The following is a 27856-nucleotide window of genomic DNA, read 5'->3' as shown; positions in this document are numbered from 1 at the left end:
GCTCCGCGCGGGTTGGGTTTGATTCGGAATTTAGCCTTTCCTCCCATAGGGCCAGTGAACCACACATTTATGTGGACAAAATTCCAGCTATCAAATGTCAAGTCTAAACCAGGCATTAAAAATATCGCAGCCTAGGGGTCAATGTCTTGCTTAAGGGCAGAATGTCTTCTTTCTTCGCCTTGCTGGTTTAGAGATTCGAACCAGCAACCTTTCGGGTTATTGGCCAAACACTATTAACCGCCAAACACTATTAACCACTAGGGTAACTAGGGGTTCGAGCCAAAATTGGGCAGGAAGAGCAGGAAGAGGAAGAACAACCCACTACTTAGCAGTCAAACATCTGATTGGTTGTAGCTGTAGTTCTTTAAAAACGCAGCCATAACTGTGGGGGAACGATTATCCGATTTGATCGGTGACAACCGAGAGGTCCCGTTAGTTGTAAACGCAGAGTGGATAGGTTGACGTTTGTTTGCTATTTACAGTGTTAGATTGTGCATTATTCTACTTTTATTATCAGGGTGACATCTGTGTCGAGGGATAGGCTACAGTATGTTTATTTTATTTGGATGAACCGAGCAGACAGCAAGTTCCAAGAATTGGATCGCCGAGGAGCTGAACCTGCCGCCTGCGAGCCTATGATCCGGTATATTTATCAGTCTATGAAGCCTAACTGTATGACATTCAAGCATGTCAGGAAAACATTTTAAAGGCCATGAAGTCAGTTGCTGCATCAAATATTTTATTTTTGGATTTAACATAATATTTTGGGTAAGTGTGTTTTTCTTCTTGCTATTTGCCACTCTTATTGTCTTTCATTTGGGCAATTTTGAATCTGCAATCTGATGTTGTAAAATTCAACTGTAGGCCCAGCTAGAGGAAATGGCTTAAGTGGTATTATAATAGCCTAATTATTGTGAATAATATTCCTATAAGGATTTTACGACCAAAGATGCTTCACAAGCTGTCGGTCTATTGGTGTATTAAATGATCGTCTGTTAAAAACTATAATACATGAGAACATGTGATCGTTCGATGTGTGTATAGCAGCAAACCACTTTGGTTGTGTTGCCATGCATTGCAAGCTATTTTTCAACTTGCTTATTTTGGTTTGTGAATATGCACAATAGCCTTCACATAGACTGCTACTCAGAGCACCTTTTAATTTTCAGTCTCCACCGTTCCCGGTAATCCGCTTTCTGTCCTCGTTTTGTCGGGACCAACGAACATCATTGTGAAAAGTTTTTTCCTCACATGCGAATGGTTGCATAAACATGAATATGCACTATTTATTATCATCATCGGGACTACATTCCCAGTAAGCAAAATTATGTTGAAAAAACGTCTAAAATCCGAACGTTGAAGTGGCATCTTTTCTGGAGATTGAAAATAAATATATTACAGGCGTTTTTCGGTACTGAATGAAAGTGGAAAATATGTAATTTATACGTCTTTTTTTTATCGTTGATTCTATGGCCAAATTTCAAATGCACATACTGTACATGCTCAAGTAATCCATATAATATAGGAAAGATTGCAATATAGAATATTTATTATTGCTGCCATATGTCACATGCACTTATGTTAGCTTTTACAATAGCTTAACATTGTCAGTGATAATGTTCAAAGTAGTCCCACTAAATAAACCAACAGTCCACTTCAACTACAATAACAGTCTCAGTAATTGACCTGTTGTTGTGTATCTACCCTAATTGAATGCATTGACTGTGAGTTGCTCTGATTAACAGCATCTGCTGAATCACCAAAATGTAAATGTAAAAATTAAACACATGCAAAGCATACTGTTCTAATGAGCTCCGCCCCCAAACATTTACACATTTGGTCAGTCTAGACTCGTCTGAAGGAATCATAGACGTCTAGTCTATATTTCATTAGTTTGAACAGCACAATAGAGAATGGCACAGCTCGCTACAGTAGAGCACAGTAGAGTACAGTACGGTACAATACGATACAGTACAGAAGATTTGTATCCCGTAGAGTATTGTATAGTTTAATTTAGTAGGGAACAGTACAGTAGAGTACATCAGAGTAAAGTAGGGTACAATACAGTACATTATACTGTACTCTACTGTGCTCTGCTGTATTGTACTACACTCTACTTTTCTTCACTGTACTGTACTCTACTGTACTGTGCTATGCTGTCCAAACGTGTGAAACACAGGTGTCTATGATTGGTTCAGATTTGGTCTGATCCGGACACACCAAATGATTGGTTCAGATTTGGTCGAGTCCGGACCAGACAACATCTGAACCAATCATAGAAAGCTACAGTTGAAGTCGGAAGTTTACATACACCTTAGCCAAATACATTTAAACTAAGTTTTTCACAATTCCTGACATTTAATACTAGTAAAAAATGTAACTGAGTCAGGTTTGTAGGCCTCCTTGCTTGCACACGCTTTTTCAGTTTTGCCCACAAATGTTCTATAGGATTGATGTCAGGGCTTTGTGATGGCCACTCAAATACCTTGACTTTGTTGTTCTTAAGTAATTTTACCACAACTTTGGAAGTATGCTTGGGGTCATTGTCCATTTGGAAGACCCACTTGGGACCAAGTTTTAACTTCCTGACTGATGTCTTGAGATGTTGCTTCAATATACAGTTGAAGTCGGAAGTTTACATACACTTAAGTTGGAGTCATTAAAACGCAAATCAATCCCAGAACAACAGCAAAGGACCTTGTGAAGATGGTGGAGGAAAGAGGTACAAAAGTATCTATACCCACAGTAAAACGAGTCCTATATCGACATAACCTGAAAGGCCGCTAAGCAAGGAAGAAGCCACTGCTCCAAAACAGCCATAAAACTGCCAAGTATATGTCCTAACCGACTTGCCAAAACTATAGTTTGTTAACAAGAAATGTGTGGAGTGGTTGAAAAACTATTTTTAATGACTCCAACCTAAGTGTATGTAAACTTCCGACTTCAACTGTATGTTTCACAAGTTTGGACAGCAAAGCACAGTACAGTAGAGCACAGCACAATCTTATCCCGACAAATCTATGTCCATGGGCGTTGAAATCAAGGCCGGTCCAGATCGCACCAAAGAAGAGTAAAAAAAAAAAGCTTGGTCCGAACAGGTCCAAAAAAAAGACTTGGAAAAGACGTTGGCCTCGACCCATGCGTAGTGGGTTATGTCTACTCAATTCCCACTCAGTTTTTCCTTGTGAAAAGTAGGCCTGGTCTAATGAATGTCCATTCCAAGACAGCTTATTGTTTACCTAACACTTAGCCTCCACACCTAATCTAATTGTGACTAGGCCTATTAGTGAATTGTCTCAGATCTCCTGCGAACCTACAGTATACCATTGATTGTAGGACTGACAACACTGAAAAAGGAGGATAGCTTCTAAAGATCCCATCATTATTTCAGTGACTTCATCTCAGACAGGGAGAGCTCATTATATGATACCAAGTAGCTGGAAAAATAGGTTAATTTACTAAATAAAACCTCACTATTGTTGGGGAAACATGTTTTGGACTCACGTCTGTGTTTCTTATTCCCCTTTAGTTTCAACTGCCCTGTTAGAAAAACGCATGAGCCAGAGTTTAAGGGTCATGTCCAGAGGGACAAAGACCATAACAAGGACATTTTTATATAGTAAGCCTATCTCTGAAAAACACATTTGGCTCTTCAATGTCTTTCCTTGAAGATTCAAAAAAAGGCAAAGTCTTCCCATGATGCTTTTCTTCTTCTGTTGCCTCTGTAAGGTTTTTGGACTGGGAATAGCTGACCAAGGAGAGCTTTTCCCATTAGGATTACGTACAGGTCATGTGACTCTCTAAGGTCTTATGCTGGCTCGCAGGAGTTTGGCAGAAATGGTCGCCTGGTTAATTCAATGCTAATGTAATCCCATTCAACGCCCTCCATCGCCTTTGTTCCCCTCAACCCCTCCCTCTGACCTTCCTCCTAAAGTCCGTCCCATTCGGCATTGTCTGCTTTCAGTGCCATTGACCATGTCCATGGTCGTGAGAGCCAGTGGTCTGCTAATGGTTTGAGCATTATTGTGGTCTTAAGTGATGCGGCTGCAAGAGCCTGATTTCACCTGCCATGATAGAGAACCTATACCTGCAATGGTTCTAGCCATGTCGCTGGCATGGCTATGCATTCTGTACTATAATGTACTTTTGATCATCCATTTGTGGTAAAGCTGGTACAGATGTTGAGATGAATTCTGGGTAATGCCTAATGCCAGTAACGTCTCTGATTCTGTGATAAAGCAAGCTAGGACCATAGAGATGGTTTGCATGTGAGAAGCCCTTTACGGTTGCCCGTTGTCGTCAACATATATATATATATATCCAAGATCCATGTGAGAGGGCTTTGATAAACTACACAACTCTATCCTAAATGTCTTTGGAGGGTATTGCGTTGTGTAATACAGAAGTGCTCATGATATCAGATTTATAAATGGAGCTGGTGCCACTGAAGAGAGGTTGCGTCAATAATTTATTGCCGAATTTCCAATGGGATCATGAGTGCAGTATCAGCGTTAAACTTTCTGTCACTGCGTATTCTATTCAATCCAAGCTTTCTGTTTGTCATTGAAGCCACACATCCATGCCCTGGCCAACAATAGGCCTGACTCCCTGAAATCACTATCAACCACATTTTAAAACTATCATTAATAACCCAAAGAATTGTCATTTTATCTGACATTGGAATGTAATATTTGCAGGCTTTCGCACATTTGTATCAACATTGTATCAACATTACAGCGAGTTCTCATCGGGCTGTAATGAATTAAAGTCGGGTGGATAAATAAAGGCTTTGGACACAGCTACAGCAACAGAATGGCAGCCAGGAGAAACATTGCTTGTGGTATTTTTGTAATAGTTTTCTCTCTGGGGGTCCATCTGGGACCATCGTCTGGTGTACCTCACAGTGTCTGGTGAAGTTCGAGATCACATATTACACAACTGGAGTCTTTACAAAACAAGGACCATGGAAACCAAAGGGTTTGCGTTGTGATTTGTCATTGTCACGTCACGTCAAATGTGCCAAAGAGGAGTGAGTGTGAATTATGACTATAGCTTTATTACACAATGAGAATCCTCCGACTCTCTTTACCCTATCACTACAGTTGTGAGTTTAGAGTTCAGATTGTCCTCTGGCCCGTGGAGATATTACATTTTTAGTCAGCTCTTCTCCCGTATCTGACTGTGTTGATTTGAAAGATTTGTCATGGGCCCTCGTATCCTCAAAAAGTTCTACAGCTGCACCATCGAGAGCATCTTGACTGGCTGCATCACCGCCCTAGTACGGAAACTGCTCGGCATCCAATCGCACGGCGCTACAGAGGGTAGTGCGTACGGCCCACCGCGTCACTGGGGCCGAGCTCCTTGTCCAAGGCTCCGGCCACCCAAGTCAGTCTGTTACCGCACGGCAAGCGGGAGCAGTCTGGGACTAAAAGGCTCCTGAACAACTTCTACCCCAAAGCCATGACTGCTGAAACAGTTAATTAAACAGCTACCCAGACTTTCTGTTTTCACCCGCCTACCTACATGTACTTTAATCAATCAATCACCTAACCAAACCTACATGTACATATAACATCAGTCAGTCACTCCAACTACCTCATACCCCAGTACACTGACTCAGTACCGGTGGTACTCCTTGTATATAGCCTCGTTATTGTTATTTTGTTGTATGACTATTTTCTTTTGATCTATTTGTTAATATTCATACTTGTAAACTGCATCTTTGGGAATGGGCTCCTCAGTAAGAATTTCCCTGTAAATTCTACACTTGTTGTATTTGGCGCATGTGACGAATACAATTCGATTTGTTTAAGTATATGGATTAGTCTCGTTGTGAATCATCTCTGAAGTGATACACTCAGTCCAACTGAGGAGTGTGAATCTGTGTATGTTACCTAATGTATTCTGCATCCCAAATGGCACCATAGTTCCTACATAGTGACCTACTTTGGGGTCGAGTTACCTACATTTGAATGTTTATTTGGTTTTCGGAAAGCTACCAGGTCTTGCCAGCCATTTTGATATTCAGTGTAATCTCGGGGAATTAAAGAAGTGGCATAGGTACAGTTTGTATTTTCCTACAAACGTTTCAGCCGTCTTGCTTTCAATGGCTGAAGGGAACATTTATTATAGTGATACTGTTCATAAACAAATAGCTAATAGGTTTGTGTACTAAGTAGCCAATAATCGATCTTTCAACGATTTGCAGAAAACCAACCCTAACCTGACATGTATGCAGTTCAACCCTACTCCCAAGGGTTATTTTATTTAGGCTGACTTTATTCATCATGGCTCTTCCTTCGTCGAGGACACATTCGAAACGGGCCCCAGAGGACCAGACACATTTTCTCTTTTCCCTAAATATGCAGATTGTGCTTCAAAACGCACAGTGAACCAACCATATCTAGGCTACATGACCCAAAAGTGTGTGTCGGCCATAAATTGCCTCTGACACAGCATCTAACAACCTGAGATTTAGCCTGACACTATTATTCTCATCCCTATTCTGGTTCACACACTGTATGACAATATCCCTGTATGGTAAAACAGCTTACTTTCTCGCATTTGACTCCATTGTCGCTGAACTGGTAGCCAATAAAAGTGCTGGAGAGGAAGGAATCCGCTCAAGGATTTCACCATGTGACCAATGGGGACTTTAAAATAGTTAGAGAGTTGAATGGCTGTGCTAAGGGAAAACTGTGGCTGGATCAACAACATTGCAGTTATTGCGCAATGCTAACCTAATTGACCGAGGGCAAAGAATAAAGTCTGTACAGAATGCAAACATTCCAAAACATACATTATGTTTGCAACAAGGCACTAAAGTAATACTGCAAAAGAAATGTGGCAAAGCCATTCACTTTTTGTCCTGAATACAAAATGTTTGGGGCAAATCCATTACAACACATTACTGAGTACCACTCTCCATATTTTCAAGCATAGTGGTAGCTGCATCATGTTATGTTTATGCTTGTAATCGTTTAGGACTGGGGAGTTTTTCTGGATAAAAAAAATAAACTGAATGGAGCTAAGCACAGGCAAAATCCTAAGGGAAAACCTTGTTGTCTGCTTTTCAGCAGACACTGAGAGACGAATTCACCTTTCCAAAGTCCAAATCTACACTTGAATTGCTTACCAAGAAGACAGTGCATGTTCAGGAGTTACAGTTCAGACTTAAATCTACTTGAAAACCTATGGAAAGACCTGAAAATGGTTGTCTAGCAAGGAATTTTGAAAATAATAGTGGGCAAATGTTGCACAATCCAGGCGTAGAAGGCTCTTAGAAACGTACCCAGAAAGACTCACAGCTGTAATCACTGCCAAATATGCTTCTACAAAGTATTGACTCATAGGTGTGAATACTTATGTAAATAAGATATTTCTGTATTTTATTTTCAATAACATGTTTTAACTTTGTCATTATGGGGTGTTGTGTGTACATGGGTGAGACAAAAATGTATCTAACCCATTTGAATTCAGGCTGTAACATGAGAAAATGTGGAATAAGTCAAGGGGTATGAGTACTTTCTGAAGACATGGTATGTGACCGTGAGCCTTGCTGAGATGAATGACAAGTCGAAGTGCTCTCTGTTGTCACGACAACAGATGCCTTTAGGCATTGTTGTCAAGGGGAAGGAACTTAGTAGTTAGGCTGTTCTAAGAATCACCAAGCATTTTTTTTCAGGATATTGATAGAATGCCCCCCCCAAAACCTAGCCAGTTTGTTTGTGCTATCATGCCAGCTCCCTGTCACTCATGGTCCTGTTTGACTTGACTGACAGCAATAGCGTTGGCAGGAGCACAAACAGATCTTGGCTACCCAAAACCCCCCTCATTGTCTTTAGGTAGAATTCAAACAACTCAGAGCCGTTACATTTGCCAACACCCACCCAAACGACCATTAGGGCCTCACTGTAGGCAGAAACCAAGATGGAGGAGGGTTGCTTTCACCGGGACTATCCATCCCTCTGACGTGTTGTTTTAGCCACAGCTGGGGTTTCTGTGTTTTTATGAGAACATCAAGCTACCACATTACTGTGTGTATACATGCACGTGTGTGTGTGTGCGTGCGTGCGTGCGTGCGTGCGTGCGTGCGTGCGTGCGTGTGTGTGTGTGTGTGTGTGTGTGTGTGTGTGTGTGTGTGTGTGTGTGTGTGTGTGTGTGTGTGTGTGTGTGTGTATATGGGTGTGCATGAGTGTGGGTGTATGAGTGCATTGACTATGTCCATCACCCAGCTGTCGAGGCTTGGCTCTTGTCTCTCATGTTAGTGTAGCCTGTTGATCCAAGCCGTTTGGGTATCCCAGCCATCAGAACACACAGGACGGCTCCTTCTGGCCCTTCCTCTCACATACAGTAAATATGCAGAGCACTGACCAAACTGCGCCATCACCCTACATGTTATGACCTTGCAGTCATTCTTCTCCAGAGTGACAATGAACTTGTATCATTGATCATCGAACGATGTCTGATTGAAGTTTAGGGGTGTGCTGCTCTTCTTTATAGCTCTAGCCACACGTCTCTGTTTGTTGTGGCACCCTCTTTATACTTGCCCCTAGGCCTCAGATCTCAGACCAGCCCTTAGCCAACAGCTCTGTATTACAACCACATGAAGTGGCCCTGGTACACTAACAGGAGAACAGTGTTGTTCAGGATAGAGTAATAGTTTGCAAATGATGCCAGACTGCAGCCAGATGGGGTGCAATGGCCACTCTGCCAGTGTCCCACAATGTCCCCTGTAGCTGGCGTATAAATGCAGCCGTTTGTTCATATCATTCATTGACATATAGCAAAGTTGCACAGCGCTGGCTGATAGGGCATGTTCAATCCGAGCTGGAAGGTTAGACAGCTTGGGCCTGTCTCGTTCACTTCCTGTTGTTGTCATTTGGAAATGGTCCGCTGCATTCAGACAGATTCCAGACGCCTGGCCCCACCCCACAGCTTCCTCTCAGACAGACAGACGGATGTACGGACAGGCAGGCAGAGAAACAGAATAGACAAATATACGGACAGACGTTCAGACAGGGAGGGAGGCACCTCCAGACTTGTCTCTCCCTTTCAACTGAGATAGCAGTTGAAGATGCTATCACCAAGTTAGTTAGTTAGTTCTGTCAAACGTCCATCGTCAATCTATTTCATTGGTCAAACCTGGCTTTTCAGAATAAGGGTTTCACAAAATTGTCCCAGAAATCAAATCGCTAATATTCTGACTGGGTATATGTTTTCAGTTGAGTGAGGAATTCCTTGGGAGAATTGTACATTCTGGCTTTTTTTAATCCTTGACTCCTGTTTAGAATATGCAAGTGAAGATGTCCAAACATGCAATTTAGTAGTGGAAAGTGAAGTAATGTGAGTTGTGTGTTTATGTAACTGACGAGCATCGCTGACACCCATGATGTGGAGGAAACCTTTTTAAGTGTCAAGGGTGAAATTGAAAGATAATACATTTCGACAAAGGTGAACTTGAGTGCAGGAAGGAGAGGTTTCACCCTCTTTTTTTGTCTCTGAGATTTCTGACAGTATACGATGCATGTGATTAATGTGACATATTGTCTTTCTGTCGTCTCTTTCAGTTGCTGGGTGTGGCCTTCCTTGGAATCGGACTATGGGCATGGAATGAGAAGGTGAGTAACATAAGGAGACTGGGTAACATAAGGACCCAGTAAGAACATCAAATAAGGTCTCATTTAACAAAGAAATGTTCACTTAAGTGCAATATACAATCAGTCTTTTCCCACCCTTTGTCATTTACCCCCCTTGCGTCTGGAAGAGAAGGAAGCCACTTGCTGACCAGCACCAGGCTTCCAAGCATTATCTTTGATATAAGACAGCCCAAGTTCTCAAACTTGGGAGTATTTGGAGTAATTTGTGAAAATAGATTATGGAAACAACACCAGAAGCACCCATAAGGGCACCGTCTACCCTTTTGCCTTGCTCTGACATACAGGCCTTGTAGGAGCCATTTTGTCTTACTTATGTGCTTGTTGTGTTGTCTATAGTTTGTCTATCTTGGGACTTGGGTCTAACCAGTAAAGAAGCACAAAACCAGTAAGGAGGAAGTGCATGAGTTGTTTTGGGGAATACAAACATAGTTGTTTTTATTAGAATGATTAAATCCGGGGTGGTAGGTAGCCTAGTGGTTAGAGCATTAGGCCAGTAACCAAAAGGTTGCTGGATCAAATCCCCGAGCTGACAAGGTAAAAATATGTTGTTCTCTGCCTGACTGTTCCCTGGTAGGCCATCATTGTAAATAAGAATTTGTTCTTAACTGACTTGCCTAGTTAAATAGAAAAAAATACAATAAATCTACTAGGGAGGAGCTGGGAGAAAATACCAAGGCTGACAGCTTGACATACTGTATTATAATAAGGAGTTAACCTTAGAATGATAGTGGTGCCTGGTACTGAGGTATCCCAGGCCAAAACAGAACCTCTGTTTGATCAAGGACATTTTATGAATTCCTTACACAAGTTTGGGTCATAGTGGAATAGAGGAACTCTAAATTAGAAGTCTCTGATTTTTTTTAACACTTGACCCCTTACATGTCCTATTCATCTGGCCTTTTATGCATTCTATTCCCTCGCGTGGTTTTATAGCTTCCTTTTCAACCAATTTCTTTTCTCTCTCTCTCTCTCTCTCTCTCTCTCTCTCTCTCTCTCTCTCTCTCTCTCTCTCTCTCTCTCTCTCTCTCTCTCTCTCTCTCTCATTTGTTTGTTTGTTTGTTTGTTTGTTTCTCTCCAGGGTGTTCTCTCCAACATCTCGTCCATCACAGACCTGGGGGGCTTTGACCCTGTCTGGCTCTTCCTGGTGACGGGAGGGGTCATGTTTATCCTGGGCTTCGCCGGCTGCATCGGAGCGCTGAGGGAAAACACCTTACTGCTCAAGTTTGTACGTCCACAACTCTCTCACTCCCAGTTGGCTCCCATAGACATACACATTTCTATGTGTGTGTGTGTATATACATCACTTATGTATGTTATATAGATGATTGGCTCCCTCTTGAACTCCCACACCTTCCCCAGACTTAGCGCCTGTACTTCCCGCGGCTCTGTCCCACATGTTTAGTCCATGATGTGTAGCCTTTTTCTGGGGCTGGGAAACCATGTCCCGTCTCACACATCAGTTATTACAGAACACTTCTGTCAGGTGTGTTAGTGCTGGGCTAAAACAAATATGTGCACTGCCTGGAGGTTGATTCCCCAGGAATGGAAGGAGAAACACAGGACCAAATCTTCAGTGCTAAATCCTAGCTTTGTGTATGCTTGTTACCCTTTATCCCTCTCGTTCCCTCTTTCACCCTCTTTATCCCTCTCTTTCCCCCTCTCGTTATCCCTCTTTCACCCTCTCTTTATCCCTCTTTCACCCTCTCTTTATCTCTCTCTTTCCCCCTCTCGTTATCCCTCTTTCACCCTCTCTTTATCCCTCTCTTTCCCCCTCTCTTTATCCCTCTCTTTTACCCTCTCGTTATCCCTCTTTCCCCCTCTCTTTATCCTTCTTTCACCCTCTCTTTCACTCTCTCTTTCACCCTCTCTTTCACCCTCTCTTTTACCCTCTCGTTATCCCTCTTTCCCCCTCTCTTTATCCCTCTCTTTATCCCTCTCTTTTACCCTCGTTATCCCTCTTTCCCCCTCTCTTTATCCTTCTTTCACCCTCTCTTTCACCCTCTCATTATCCCTCTCTTTTACCCTCTCGTTATCCCTCTATCCCCCTCTCTTTATCCCTCTCTTTATCCCTCTCTTTCCCCCTCTCATTATCCCTCTTTCACCCTCTCTTTATCCCTCTCTTTCCCCCTCTCGTTATCCCTCTCTTTCCCCCTCTCTTTATGACTCTCTTTATCCCCCTGTTCCTGTGTTCCAGTTCTCTGTATTCCTGGGGATCATCTTCTTCCTGGAGCTGACGGCTGGAGTGTTGGCCTTTGTCTTTAAGGACTGGATCAAGGACCAGCTCAACTTCTTCATCAACAACAACATCCGGGCGTACCGTGACGACATCGACCTCCAGAACCTCATAGACTTCACACAGGAATATGTAAGTGTTTGAAGATCAGTGTGTGTGTATGAGAAAATGCAGTTATTACAGAGGAGAAGCGCTGGTTTGAGTAAGGTGAAGAGATGGTCTTGTAAGGTGCGGGGGTAGGAGCATGTGTGTGTTGGCGTGTGAGAAAGCGATAGAACCTGGTTGCCCCACTCACATTTCCCGATGCCTTGGCAACGTATACCATGTTTCTATAGCAACTAGGGGAGGCAGGGTGGCCTACGATTCTCGTCGGATGTGTAGCGCTCTTAAGAATTTTTGTGAAAAGGATATTTTTATCCATGGCATGAGAATCTCCCATAGTATCTTCAATATTCCTCCCAATCCAGGAACACCTGTATCTTCGTAGAGACTGGGTGTATTGATACACCATCCAAAGTGTAATTAATAACTTCACCATGCTCAAAGGGATATTCAATGTCTGCTTTTTTTTTACCCATCTACCAATAGATGTTCTTCTTTGCGAGGCATTGGAAAACCTCCCTGGTCTTTGTTGTCGAATCTGTGTTTGAAATTCACTGCTCGACTGAAGGACCTTACAGATAATTGTATGTGTGAGATACAGAGATGAGGAAGGTATAAAAAATCATGTTAAACACTGTTATTATTACACACAGAGTGAGTCCATGCAACTTGTAATATGACTCGTTAAGCAAATGTTTTCTCCTGAACTTATTTAGGCTTGCCATAACAAAGGTGTTGAATACGTATTGACTCAAGACATTTCAGCTTTGCATTTTTTATGAATTTGTAAAGATGTCTAAATACATTATTCCACTTTGACATTATGGGGTATTATGTGTAGGCCAGTGACACAAAATCTTCATTTAATCCATTTTCAATTCAGGCTGTAACACAACGAAATGTGGAAGGAGTCAAGAGGTGAGAATACTTTCTGAAAGCGCTGTACATCTCCACACTATGAGTTTGGAATAATATTGTGAAAATTCATATAATGCCCTTTTAGAGTAAGAGCAGAAACAATATTCTCTATGGACACAAGTGTACTTGTTGCTGATTATGACTAGATATACTCTTGGATGACCACTCACATAAAGACGATGATTTAGAAGGCCAGATCAAAAGGTCCAACACTAGTGAAGTCCAGTTTGTATGAAAGCACAGGGCAGACCTCATAGCAGATGCCCTGGTCTCACAGAATTGGACCCATTAAAAGGTCTACCCTAAGATCCAGAAGGCCAAAACCAGCCAGGATCAAATGAGGGAGCTGTACTCTGCCCTGTCCACTCCAACCCAGAAGGAGGCTTTCTACGGGATTTCGAAAGGAGAAATATCCTTGGCTTATCATGGAGAAAAACCCAGAACCGGTCAGGGATGATTACCTGGAACAGATGAAATCGGAGAATTTCTACAGTGCAAGAATATCTCTTCCACATTTGAGAGACGTTGCTACTGGAGAAATGATACACAAAGCACTCAATGGTCCAGAAACACAGAAATGAGTGGGAGAGAGGGCAGGAGATAAGCTTCGTGCGGGGCTGCCTTGCAGAATGTTCTGAGGAACATGGACAGTCAGAACACCAGCATAGAGAGACTGTTTGAACCTGATCAATATGGAGAAGTGGGAAGAACAGGCCAAGCACTCAGAAAATCATGTTGGATTGGGCGTCCAGACGACTCTTTCCAGACCGTTTTTTGAATGTCTTTCTCTGAATGTGCTAGCAGGTAAATCTCATTCATCGGGACGTGAGTCTCGCTGATGTTATACTGAACTGCAATCCAGACTTGAAGCCAGTTATTCCACACATTCACTCCCATCCAGAGAAGATCATCTTCAGCCTGTAAGGTTTTGATGACTTGAAGGTTTCTTTCTGTGTTGCAGCAATGACCTCAACATGAAAATATCCCTGGAAGATAATCCTGGGGACCTTTTGAGTAAAAACATCGTTACCCAGATCATTTCTACTCATCGCTAGCAGACCGGGAGCTTTAGACATTCTGAAGACACTCCTTGAAGATCCATGCTATATAGAGATTCTCGGATGTTCACAGGAGGGAGTTGAGGAATACGTTCAGAATTTCTTTGACAAGGACTAGCAAAAAAACATAAACTGTGATGTATGTGAAAGGAAATGAAAAATGTGTTCACAACATGTTTCAGTCCAGTTATGTGCTGGTTTGTTTCCACTGTTTTGAGAGAACGTTCTGGAGAAAGGCACAGATCTACAGTACATCATGCTTTGGACAAGAATCAGGTGCTCCTGCCCGAAACCTCCGTCAGTCAATGCCTTGGCAATTTAGCACGAAGAGGAATACAGAAAAAACAAGTTCTGTTTAAAGAACAAGATGTGATTCAAGAGTTTTCTGTGATCTCCCAAGTGCCATCACTGTTTTTGAACAAGGACTTATTGAAGAAGACAACCCACTGCCAAACAGTTTACAGCTTCGATCACCACATACTCCAAGAGTTATTCGCAGCAATATTATACACTGAGCGTACAACAAATTAGGAACACCTTCCTAATATTGAGTTGCACCCCCTTTGCCCTCAGAACAGCCTCAATTTGTCGGTGCATGGACTCTACAAGGTGTCAAGCATTCCACAGGGATGCTGCTGGCCCATGTTGACTCCAATGCTTCCCACAGTTACCTGGATGTCTTTTGTGGGGTGGATCATTCTTGATACACACGAGAAACTGTTGTGTGTGAAAAACCCAGCAGCGTTGCAGTTCTTGACACACTCAAACCGGTGCGCCTGGCACCTACTACCATACCCCGTTCAAAGGCACTTAACTTTTGTCTTGCCAATTCACCCTCTGAATGGCACACACACAATCCATGTCTCAATTGTCTCAAGGCCTAAAAACCCTTCTTTAACCTCTCCTGCCCTTCATCTACACTGATTGAAGTGGATTTAACAGGGGACATCAATAAGGGATTATAGCTTTCACCTGGTCAGTCTGTCATGGAAAGAGCAGGTGTTCCTAATGTTTTGTACAGTCAGTGTATGTTCTCTGTCATGAAGAAGAGTGTCGTGACTTGACTTTAACATTAATCTGAAGACCCGATTTTTAAATTAAGTTACCATCTCCTGAATTAAACTCTAAAAGGTTTACCCATCACATCTATAAAAATATTAATCATAACCTCATATCATATCATTCTGAACAGTCGTAACCTCCTTGCATCAGCCTTACTTATGATTCAGTACTACACAAATTGGTTTAATTATTTATTTACTAGCTAATTACATGGAACACAGGATAAACATACACACTCTGCACCGGTTATTGACTGGAGACTTAATATGCCGAAAACATGTACCTAGCGGAATGACAACAACCTGGCTGCTTGTTAAAGAAGAGATGGAGAGGGACACTTAACATTGGTACATTCAGAAACTACTCTCGCTGCAGTAACCATATACTTTGCACAAGAAATGCCCGCCCACTGTGAGTAAGAAATCATGAATGTATTTACGTGATAGGCCTGGGTTTGCCGGGGGTCTCTCAGTGAACAGGGCACCCTTGTAAGGCTCTGATTTTCCAAAATGGTTCCAACAAGTCTTCTACTACTGTTGTCCTTCTTCCTAGTTGTCCGGTATCCGGTGACTTGTCGTGTAGTCCTGAACAGAACTACAGAGTTGATTTGAGAGTGATGAGAGTCGCATAACACAATGGTTTGAGCAGAGGAACATATTTCGCTTTTGAAGATACTTTACTTAGGACAGCTAATCAGCCATACCAGTGATTGTCCAGGAAGTGAGTTTATCTTCTCCACCTCGTGTTGAGATTCAAATTTCAAACCATTTTAAACGTGCAGCTGTAGCTTCACGCTTTTCTGGTCCAATCATTTAGACATTTTGCTCGAAAGGGGCGTTTCCGGCAAGCACGTTCTCTGACCTCACTCCGGGGCAATGACTACTGAGTGTGCAAAGTTAATGGAAAACAATTATCTCTTATAGCTTCTCAAATCACATCCCTCTCTTAACAAAATCACCTTCATCATTTTTCATATTACATGCACCACGCATAGTATGGAAACTTCATATATATAGTGTGTATACTTTCCAAGTTACAGTATTTCCTTTAACATTTTTAATGACATAAAATAACAAACAAAATGACATTAGTGTTCTATAGATTGCCTCTGATATTCCCCCGTTCTACGTTAGAAATATTGTCCCAGTATTCGCTTTTGAACTTGTCAGAGTTTCAGCGGGAAAAAGTCTGTTGAGACGAAGAACATTTGAATCCTGAGAGCGCAGGCCTGAATGTTCTTCCTTGATTTACAACAGGGCGTGAGTTGTTAATCCCCACTAGTTCTTTCCTTCCCCCTCTATGGGTGAGAGTGGGTCTGATTGAAGTTTCATTGCAAACCTTATCTGACCTATTTTGGATTCTCGTGGACAGTCATGACAAGAGCCAAAGATAAGTATTGCTATTGGGAAGTAGTAGCTCACCTCTTATCTCTCTCAGATTCTATGCACAGCTGACCAAATGAAGCTAGGTTTTTCTTCTAGCTCTTTAAAAGAGACTGTTTTGCCTTTTCTCTCTGGCCTGTTCAACAGAAAAACAAGGTGCTTCCCGAAGGAGGAGTTAAACCTTGCCTTGCCAGCTGATTCACAGTTACCAAACTGGTTAAAAGATGGTTGCCAACGCTTAGTCTATCATATTGGATTTGTGTTCAAATGTCTCTATGAGCAGCATGATAAAATATTTGTTGGAGACGTGATTAAAAATCATGTACTATAAAGGCTGGTAGCTTCCACAAAGAATTCTCATGGCCGTTATAATATTGCTTTGACAATTGTAAAGAAATTAAGAGCCTTTAGTCTCAATTGCAAAGAGTTAAAAAAAATACTGCAGCATGCCTTACATAAGTGTGTAAAGGTGCTTGACTTGCTGAATGGAGGATTTGAAATACTGTGCTCGTCACGGAAATCTCCCAAATGTAATTTAAAAAAAGATTCATTCTGGTCCCCCACATGAAGTGATACATCTTTGGTCTGCTCTTCTGGAGTCTCACTCATTTCAATGTGGTCATGAATGATCTATTTGGTTAAGCAAGTGGCATGGCTGCTCAAGACCCTTTTTGTGAAGCAGTCGTAGTGGGTACTCTGGTGGAGGAGACTGCATCAAGTTTGGCTAGCCTCGTGCTGAGCTGTGAAAACCTGCAGACAGTACTGATTTTCATAAATGATGTTCCTGCAGGTTCTTTTGGCCAGATTCGCCCTAGACGGCTGTACTTGTAACATCTCTCGGTGTAAACGCTTTTGGACAAAGGTCTCGTCATAAAGGGCTTCACAGTGAAAGATAGACACTAGTATTATTTTAAAATTAGGAGTCACAACACCGGTGATCAGATTCAACATGTTTACTTAACTCAATCTGCTCATGTCATACATCAGTACAGATGCCCTTAAGGGACACTGAAGCCACCTCCAGATATTAAAGGTGGATCAGACTGCTGACACAGGAGGCGATCAGAGTACTTTATGGAGCCCAAGGGCTTACAGTGAACTGTTACTGGTTGGAGATGTGACAAGCCAGTGGATCAGTGCTCTTACTGGATAAAAGAGGACTGCAACTCTTTTGTAATACACTGGAGATAAATGGGGGAGGAATCACAGATGAGCTACTTAGAGCAGATATTGTGGGAGAGGTCATGTGAGGATTTTCACTGGGGCTGACTTACCCAGGTTCTTGAGAGCCCCAGTGTCTACTGGTATTTGCCTCTCCCTTGAATTTAATTAATTAAATATTGCTGTGAAACTGCAGTTATTACTGTACCATTGCTGTACTTAGGTGTTGTGTAAGATTACTAATGTTGTACATATGTATCATAGTTGGTCCCTACATTTGTTCAGGTCTGTTTTACATTTTTTTGGAAAATGTTTTATTGCTCTGTGTGTATAGGGTATATACTTGTGTATGTCTTCAATAACATTCTGTCTGTATATTCTGTGTATCGTCTGTCTGTATATTCAGTTTATTGTGTATATTCTGTGTATCGGCTATCTATATATTCAGTTTATTGTGTATATTCTGTGTCGTCTGTCCTGTATATTCCATATATTGTGTATTGTCTGTCTGTATATTCAGTTTACTGTGTATCATCTCTCTGTATATTCCATTTATTGTATATATTCTGTGTATCGTCTGTCTGTATATTCAGTTGATTGTGTATATTCTGTGTATCGTCTGTCTGTATATTGTTGATTGTGTATATTCTGTGTATCGTCTGTCTGTATATTGTCGATTGTGTATATTCTGTGTATCATCTGTCTGTATATTCAGTTGAGTGTGTAGATTATGTGTATGCCTGTATATTACGTTTATTGTGTAGATTCTGTCTATTGTGTATTCTGTTTTATTGTGGCAACACCATTTTACCAGGTCACATTCCTGGTACATGCAAATGTACTTTGCGATTAAAGGTGATTGTGATTCTTCTTTAGACGGCAGGTAGCCTGACGGAGATGTAAGTCGCTCTGGATAAGAGCGTCTGCTAAATAACTCAAATGTACACAAATCGTAGTCCCAAGGACCTAGGACCTAAATGAACCCAAAATAATTGTCTGTTTTTAAACTGTATTTTATGGAGTTGCCTTTATAAAGACTGACATTAAAATGAGACCGAGAGAACGGTGGAAGGGAGCAAAGCAGTTGATGGCTAATGAACGTGTTCAATGCAATTTACCTCAGCACTTGTTAAACCACTTTCGCTTATTGGTCTGCTAATCATATCATACAATGATGAGGTGCTAAAGCTATTACCATATTAAAATGAGTTATGCTGAATTACTTTCAATGCAATACAGTGGTTCGGTAATTAAACATTAAATATGATATAATATATGATTCATTCGTTTTGCTTCACTCAATAATGTGTCTTAAAATCCTCACTCGGGCTTATATTGTTATCAGAAATGAATTGATATGCTTTAGCCAACAAATGTATTGAATTCACAAGGGCCTTGTGTAGAATCTCCTCCCTGGATTGGTCTTCATCTCAGTTTCTCTATTCAGTGGCAGGCCTTTGTTCGTGTAGCCAGCGTATTCCATCTGGGCCTCTATTCACAAAGCGTCGTATAGTAGGAGTGCTGATCTAGGATCAGTTCACCCCCCTTCTTATTCATTAGGATCTGAAAGGCAAAACTGATCCTAGATCCGCATCCTGCTCTGAGACGCTGTAAATATGTGCCCTGTTTTCAGCCTTCCACAATCTCTGTCAGTCACACACCACCCACACTGATGGTGTGAGATGAGAGAGGAATTCACTACAGTCATTCCCTCTAAACATTGGACTCTTTGTTTTCACCATATATGATAGCACTGCTACGCTGCAGTAGTGTGTGTGTGTGTGTGCGTATGGTGTGTGGGTCAGCTCTTTGTTCACCCGCACGCAATTGCTAACAACCCATCTGCAACATCCTGACTATATGTGAATCTGAGGCCCGACACTAACCCACAAATATAGAAAATGCTCTGTACAGTAAGAGATGGCAGAAATATTTTTTGACAGGCCTTCCTAGATAGGCCTATATTTGTGCTTTAAAATGTCCAACATTTTGGTAGGCTATTTGTTATGCAACTTGTCTATAATTAAATACATGTAGCTTCTGTCATTACTTGTTGCACTAGAAGACTAAATTAACCCTTGCTCACCAGAATGTCATAAATTGATAGAATGAAAACTACAATCTAGTTGACATCGGTAAAGTTGGTTCTCTCTTTCAGCTATGCTTCTCTCACGCAGCAAAGATGTTTAGGGACCGGGTAGAAAATGCAATAACCCCCCCTAAAGATTTTAACACATTTTAAAAGCTGTTTAAACACTATAAGATTTCAGTTCGCTTTGGATGCATATTTTAATGTGGTTGAAATACTATCAGCTTTTATGATGCTGATAAAGATAGCCTCACCACCTTTACAGATGATCCCTAACCGTACATTCATTCTCAGATGCTGAAATAAATAAATCATCATTTCTCCACTCCTGTTCCTGAGTCAATGTACATTTTGGTGTATCATTTTACTGCAAGAGATACTTCCTTCTGCAGGAGTTAATATTATATTAGGCTATGTGAGAGGTCATAAACTTAGTCAGCGTTTAGATATTTTTTGGACATATTTAGTCATCCATCAGACGCTCCTATCCAGAGCAATATCCAGGACTTTATTATATAATCTGGTGGACTGTGGGTTATGAGTCAACCCGTGCAACACTAGTGCGTGCATGTGTTGTGAGGTAGTGGAACTTCCCTGATATTTAAAGTGAAAAACATTTTAAATTAAAGGAAGAAACGTGGGTGTGCTGTTGACGTTCTCTCCTCTGTTGCTTCTTGTCAGTGGGAGTGTTGCGGCGCATTCGGAGCGGACGACTGGAACCTCAACATTTACTTCAACTGCACGGACACCAACCCCAGTCGGGAGAAATGTGGCGTCCCCTTCTCCTGCTGCACCAAGGATCCTGCGGTAAGAAAGTCTCACAGGGGCAAGGTAGGGTTGGTCAGAGACCCGGGGTCATGGAGTTCGGTAATCAAGCCTGGATTCCAAACTGAAAAACAACTCTCTTCCCCTTCGTCCTCTTTTAGCGGTATTTAGTACACTGAGCCAGTCTCCTCAAATATGTGAGGACGGAGGAAAGTGAGTCTCCTATTTGGAACACAGTCATAAGAGTGCCTCAATTGGAGTAGAGGGAGGTAGTAAGACATATTGAGTCAGAGAGAATGACAAGAATAGTGAGCAACAAAAGGGTTTGACTGAAGAATAGATACTGTGACATAAGGACATAGGAGAGGTAGAACGTGACAGAAGAGAAAAGACATCAACAAAGAGGGAGGGAACAAAAGTCCTGGCGACAAAGGGAGGGAGAGAACATTGTAACAATGGCCTCCACACATGCAGAAAACATCAGTTACATGGGACTGCCTGTGACAAGAGCATCAAGGGATAAATTATTTTCATAATGGTACGGGGGAGATCAGGACTAATACAGTAAAGTCTTTCATTGGGGCACTTTGGAACAATGAATCCTACAAGATGTAGTGGAAATTGTGTTCCCTTACTCTCTGATGAATGTGTCACACTTTTACAGTTAAAGGGGTAGTTCACTGAAAATGATTTTGCTTCTGGTTAGTCCCAATTCCAGGCTGTATCACAACCGGCCCATAGGGTGGCGCACAATTGGCCCAGCGTTGTCTTGGTTTGGCCATGGTAGTCCATCATTGTAAACAAGAATTTCTTCTCAACTGACTTGCCTAGTTACATTTTAAAAAATGGAAGTATCTATGAGATAGCAAAACCCATTTCTCAGACTGGCATTAATGCTAACATGCTCATATTATTGGTCAGTAACTCAAACATGAATTGACACACGAACAGGAAATGGTCATGGGTGTCAGTAGTATTAGCAATGGAGGTTGGGGGGTATTGGCAGTTGGCTTCTCTTTTTGATAACACTTGTATTTCTCTTCATTAGGAGGATGTGATAAACACGCAGTGTGGCTATGACGTACGAGCCAAAACGGTGAGTGCCGTTCCATTTCTCTCCTCTTTCCCCCTCTACCGCCTTCCTATTTCCTTCCCTTACATTTGTCCTCTCGTTTCCCTGATATAGTAGCCTCTATTATTATGATGTAAGAGACGTTACTGAGAATATATACAGTTATATAATATAATGAAGGGCTATGTAATACGATGGTTGTATAGTGAAGGCATATGCTTGGTTTTCATGCCATTTGGAGGCTAAGTAGCTCCCTGTACGGGAGACCCATAGGGCAGCGCACAATTGGCCCAGCGTCGCCCGGGTTAGGGGAGGGTTTGGCTGGCAGGGATATCCTTGTCCCATCGCGCACTAGCGACTCCTGTGGCGGGCCGGGCGCAGTGCACGCCGACACGGTCGCCAGGTGTACAGTGTTTCCTCCGACATGTTGGTGCGGCTGGATGCCGGGTTAAGTGGGCATTGTGTCAAGAAGCAGTGCGGCTTCGTTGGGTCGTGTTTCGGAGGACGCACAGCTCTCGACCTTCGCCACTCCCGAGTCCGTACGGGAGTTGCAGCGATGAGACAAGACTGTAACTACCAATTGGATACCACAAAAAGAAGCCTCCCTGTAATAAACGTGTCATTGTCGTAGGACGCAGAGCAGAAGACCTACATCCATGTGAAAGGCTGTGTGCCACAGTTTGAGAAGTGGCTACAGGACAACCTGACAGTGGTGGCTGGGATCTTCATAGGAGTTGCACTGTTACAGGTAAAATAAATGTTTCTTTGACTACTTTCAGCTTAGAAAGAGAGCAAGCTACTCTGATTCAGGACATGAACTTGTCTCAGCAGCATATAGTGATGTTTAGACACACCACACATGACTGATATGGCTGGTGTCCATCATATTAGTATCTTGTGGAGATGAAACACATTGCATTACAACTGCTAATCCCAAATGAATCCGGGACGTTATAAGTATTGTCGAAGAGCAGAAATTTAGAGCATGAGCAGCTTGCATGTGACTCAGTTAATGAAAGCATTTAAGTACAACAGACATCACATTCATAATTTATTTTCTTTCTTTTACAGATATTTGGAATATGTCTGGCACAAAACTTAGTGAGTGACATTGAAGCTGTGAGAGCAAGCTGGTGAGAAGAAAATACATCTCTCTATTTCATTCTGTAACGTCTTATGCATTTCCCTACACCTTTCATTATCATCTGGATTCGTTGTTGATTTCCATACTCCTTAGCATAAGCATTAGCGGCATTGAAAATCAGAGAATTCAAAGTTCTACAATTGTTTTATTTTGAAAGTGGGCCACCATGTGGGCTAAAGTTGCAGTACGGCGACATGGAAATCCTTTGACCATGGAATCACATTTCAAAACCAGATTAGCATTTTAGAAAAAGTGCCTCCCTCATTTGGCATAGAATGAGAGTTGGAAGATCTTGGGCCATATGCATCAAAGCTGCTGAAAATAAAACCATGGTTGAATAAATGGTTGAAACCAGTGAAAATGTACTCCTACTGTCAGAATGAAGAAAGAAGTTACAGTATTGATGTGTGTAACCACTACATCAGCCTTTTACCAGATTCTTCGTTTTTCTGATGTAGTTGGATACACATCGATCTTAGAGTATGCTGTCCAGTAAAACTTTAAGTTGTAGTTTCTTTGGCTTTGCTCTGGTTACTCACGTCCCCTCCTAGTTCGACAGAGTTATTTCACATAGGTTCTGCCCCTCTCATTTTTACATTTGTCAGACACCGTTATCCAGAGTGACGTGTAGGAGTAATTAGGGTTAAGTGCCTGGCTCAAGGGCACGTCGACAGATTTTTCACCTAGTCAGCTCGGGGACTCGAACCAGCCACCTTTCGGTTACTGGCCCAACACTCTTATCCGCTAGGTTACCTGCCACCCCAGCTGGCCACTCAACTAGGAGACAGGAGCACAGCACGTCCCACTCACTCATGCCCACCCCCATCCCTGACAGGGTGACTGGGGGAATAGCTGTTACACACGCCTACTCTGCCACACCATCGTCATGCCAACTCACCTCATGCTTCATTCTTCCTCCCCCATGCTTCGTCAGGGTGCCCCCGCCCTCTCTCTCCATGCGCCGACCCCCGCATCACTCTGGAAAGAAAGGGTCTGCATACTACGCGTGAGGAACATGCTCGCGAGCGTGTGTATGTACCTTTAGCCGGTGGGTGTTGTTGTTGTCCTCTGTGAATCAGTACTAGCCACCGTAGTCAATGATATACCACAGCCCAGACCCTGCAAGACCCCTGCAATTCGACCCAATGAGTTGAGGAATGAGGAATATGATATAATATATAACATAAATCCAATGCTTTGCTGGCTTACAGTATAATGTTAGACTCTTTAAGCTAAAACGTCCGTGGGTAAACACAGACTGAAATGACAGACTTAAATGCAGGTTTAACTAGCCTGCCCTGTATACACTGTCTGCCAGGGGTGTAGTGGGTTCTGTACATTTCCAAAGACACATTGCCCTTTTTCCAAAGCCAACGAATAGCCAAAATGTCTGCCTATAAGAAGGACCCGTCAGTTCTCTCCACATCCTGTTGTCATGCAGAATGGAAACGCTTTCAGACTATTGAGAAAGGATTCCTCCACCTCCCTCAGATCCCTCCTCCACTCTGTCACTGTGCCAAACCGTCCCTCTGTGCCCCCCTGACCATGCCCACCCCAACCTATCCACCAGGGGTGTATTCAGGATGCATTACATGTTTACAACACTCAAACGCAAATGGAACTACACATGGGACTTGAGTTTAACATTTGGTTCCAGAGTATTGTGAACACTACTGATTAGAGTGGGACTGAAAAACACTTGATAACATTTAAAAACTTTACGCATTTTGAATACACTCCCTGGCTTTGCTCTTGTGGACCAGAAAGAACATGCTTTAGCTTTTTTTCTTTCTCTTGCTGTGCAGTTTGTTTACCTGATGTCACGGTTTACCTGTCTTCACCCAGGAATGCACAGGTAAGGATTACCAAGTTAGCTCGCTGAGCTTTATAGTGCCCTTATGTCACAAATACAACTCTGTTGTTGACATTTCACCCCAGTAATACATTGACATGGGACTAGGATTAGTTTGTTTTAAGAGCTGTGACTGACCTTGATGTCTGTTTCTCCCAAGGTCTCTTCAGCATGGCAAAGCCATTCTCGGCGCATCAAACAATGCTCAAAGCCTGCTACCACTGGGAAAGATTCCTGAGAGCACCTGCACCATGGTGACCTGCACATTATGATCCTTTTTAAAGATGGGTTTAGGGTTGAAAATTACCAGTAACTTTCCAAAAATTCCCAGGTTTTCCAGAAATCCCAGTTGGCAGTTTTCTGGAAAACCTGGGAATTTTGGGAAAATGACCCTGTTTTGCATCTCCATTGTTCCATGGGATTCCATCCATGTGACAAACACTTTGTGAAGAAATGTTTGTAAATGCACTGCATGCCTGTCCCACATAGGGTGGCCACTTTTAAAATACCCAAATGCGAGACTACAGGATGATATTGCGGGACAGTGTAGCCTACATGAATAAAAACATGGCAGCCCCCCATTGGAATTTAGACTGAACTGAAAGGATTTTTACAAATGTGATTGGTTGATGATGACATTGCCTACGTCTCGTCTGGCGCTGCGCAAAATATCAGATCTCAACAACGATTGGAGAAGTGTTCAACATCTCCAGTATTCTTAGACTACCACATCCTAGTGATATATCTTTTTGTCATAAGCGCATATTAGTGGTGCTTGAATTTGTTGATAAAATGCGGGACATGATTGTTTCGTTGCAGGACGCGGTACAAAGGGGGAAAAATGTGGGACTGTCACACGATCCGGGACATGTGGTCAACATACTGGTCACGGTAGCATGGATTCTGGTTTTGTTTCATTAGAATGTGCAAAAGTTCTCTTATTGACACAAGTATTTTTAACAGTGAAATAGTAGCTGTATTTGTGGTGACACTGTGAGCTTAGGAAAGAGAGTAATGGTGCTAGAGGGCAAATGTACAGTAGTAGTCACAGCCTTTAAGTCACGTCTCCTTTGAACTGCTGAAGCGTTGTCGGTTCAAGCGTTTTTGTTGCACAAATGAGCATTCGTTATATCCCATGCCATATCTACCACCTGGTGAAACACATACAGGTATTTCAGATACTTTCAAATACTTGAGGTGTGCTTGATTTAGCATGTTTGCCCTTTTGGGACTAGTCTCTTGGTTCCATTTTAACAGGCAAACTAAATCAAGCACACTTAAAGGTCCAATGCAGCCGTTTTTATCTCCATATCACATACTTTTTGGATTACAATTAAGTACCTTACTGTGATTGTTTTTCAATTCAAATGGTTGAACATAAACAAAAATATCTTCTTGGCCTCCCGAGTGGCGCTGTGGTCTAAGGGTCTCCTACGACCGGGAGACCCATGGGGCAGCGCATAATTGGTCCAGCATCGCGTTAGGGGGGGGGGGGTTTGGCCGGCAGGGATATCCTTGTCCCATCGCGCTCTAGCGACTCTTGTGGCGGGCTGGGCACATGCACGCTGACACGGTCGGCAGGTGTAGTACGGTGTTTCCTCTGACACATTGGTGTGGCTGGCTTCCGGGTTAAGCGGGCATTGTGTCAAGAAGCAGTGAGGCTTGGTTGGGTTGTGTTTTTCGGAGGACGCACGGCTCTCGAACCTTCGCCTCTCCCGACTCCCTATGGGAGTTGCAGTGATGAGACAAGACTAACTACCAATTCGATCCCACGAAATTGGGCAGAAAAAAGGGATAAAAAAAGTATTATAATGGTTTCAATCTCTTCTTAGCAAAGAGACATTTCTCTAGGACTGTGAGTTAGGAGGGGGAAAACTGAAAATTAGCTGATATTGGCAGAGAAGTTTGGAACTCTTTCTTATTGGGCGGCAGGTAGCCTAGTGGTTAGAGTGTTGGACTTGTAACCGACAGGTTGCTGGGTCAAATCCCTGAGCTGATGAGGTAAAAATCTGTTGTTCTGCCCCTGAACAAGGCAGTTAACCCACTGCTCCTAGGCTGTCATTGAAAATAAGAATTTGTTCTTAACTGACTTGACTGGTAAAATAATAAAACCATTTTTTTGTTGTCTATTTACTAATTTACAGCATGGTGGTGTCAACAGTGAAGGGTAAAACTACATCCACCAAAACAGGATGACATTTCAGGTGGTATTGTCAAACAGCTCTGACACTAAAATAACATCATGTTCACAGTATAAAATATACTTAAAACATAGGAAAATCACATTTTTGACTGCACTGGGTGTATTAAGTATCAATGTATTTTGTCTGATCTATGCACACTCTACATACAATGCACACTCTACATACAGGTTTTTAATGGTTAAAACACACTTTCAGTTCATGTCCACTATGGTGGTCTTCTGTTTTCAATACCTCAAAGTGAATAGTGTCAATCTTTAGGAATCCCTGCTAATCCTTATTCAATTTTGTTCTGAGGGCTGAATGTGATTGGTTGGATGAAAGCGAAACTACCATTGGTTGGACATTACAACGGCCAATGACAGTGAAAAGAAAACTCAGGTGCTGTCATATTTGTAGGTGGTGGGTTGTGTAGCACTTGGGTTGCCATGCTGAAGGTCCCTGGTTCAAATCCCTGTGTGGTTTCAGTTTTCTAGCTCAACTATCAGTGGGCGGGGCATTCAAGGACCAGTGAGAGTGAAATAAAGATAAGGCCAAGTGGGACGTTTGATTGGTTTTGACAAGATGGGATACCACATTTGTCAGATTTGACTTTTCTTAGTAGGTTAGGAGAATTTACATAGCAGGTTAGAAGCATTAGGATAAGAGTTAGATAAAATGCCCCAAAAATTAACTGACTTAATTAAACAAACGCTTATAGCCATGACCGAGGTGGATGGACTTTTAACCAAGTTAACCAATCACAGCCAGGACCAGTGACAGGTGAGAGTTAAATCAAATAAATCCTGTTAGGGAGTTAGGAGGGCATTAAACATGGGTTGTGGGACACAAGGTCCCTGGTTTGAACCTTTCTAAAGTTAACCTTTAACATCTTATTTTGACTGTTTAGAGTGAAAAGACCAAAACGTTAGGCTGGTGGGTGGTGTCCTGGGTGGCAGAGGGCATAACACAAGGGTTGCCATTCAGTGGTTTCTTCACTTGATTCCCAGTATGGCCTTTAACGTGACTTCTATGAACTTGACCAATCTCACTCTTTTCTGCCCTCGGAACAAGTTACTGTTTTTCTTTCATTTCCATGAAATAAATAATTTTCTTTGTTGACCTGATGACTTTGTTAATAGTGTTAATTGTTAATAAAGAAGGGACATGACAAAGTGA

At 42.2% G+C, this 27856-nt stretch overlaps 1 protein-coding gene across 2 annotated transcripts; it reads left to right on the top strand.

Annotated features, from left to right (window-relative positions):
• The first annotated feature begins 373 nt into the window (after window positions 1-373).
• tspan5a (tetraspanin 5a) lies at window positions 374-27856 on the top strand. 2 transcript variants are annotated; one of them, XM_052497190.1, is made up of 11 exons: window positions 374-768; window positions 9570-9620; window positions 10738-10884; window positions 11854-12024; window positions 20346-20471; window positions 21478-21525; window positions 22133-22249; window positions 22573-22634; window positions 23580-23693; window positions 24451-24500; window positions 24658-27856. In XM_052497190.1, the coding sequence occupies exons 1-9, from the start codon at window positions 688-690 to the stop codon at window positions 23653-23655; spliced, it is 879 nt and encodes a 292-aa protein (XP_052353150.1). In that variant the 5' UTR covers window positions 374-687; the 3' UTR covers window positions 23656-23693; window positions 24451-24500; window positions 24658-27856. The 2 variants fall into 2 exon arrangements, with proteins under 2 accessions (XP_052353150.1, XP_035608996.2); XM_035753103.2 differs by lacking the exon at window positions 23580-23693 and having other exon boundaries at window positions 375-768.

This window comes from Oncorhynchus keta, chromosome 35, assembly GCF_023373465.1.
Source record: "Oncorhynchus keta strain PuntledgeMale-10-30-2019 chromosome 35, Oket_V2, whole genome shotgun sequence".
Lineage (NCBI taxonomy): Eukaryota > Metazoa > Chordata > Actinopteri > Salmoniformes > Salmonidae > Oncorhynchus > Oncorhynchus keta.
This window is presented reverse-complemented; position numbering and strand designations above follow the sequence as displayed.

Excerpts from the sequence above, each read along its gene's own strand:
- tspan5a (XM_052497190.1), top strand. The coding sequence starts at position 688 with ATGTCAGGAAAACATTTTAAAGGCCATGAAGTCAGTTGCTGCATCAAA. Across the intron at positions 20,472-21,477 it reads GCTGCACCAAGGATCCTGCG|GAGGATGTGATAAACACGCA; the intron begins GTAAGAAAGTCT and ends TCTCTTCATTAG. Across the intron at positions 22,250-22,572 it reads TAGGAGTTGCACTGTTACAG|ATATTTGGAATATGTCTGGC; the intron begins GTAAAATAAATG and ends TTTCTTTTACAG.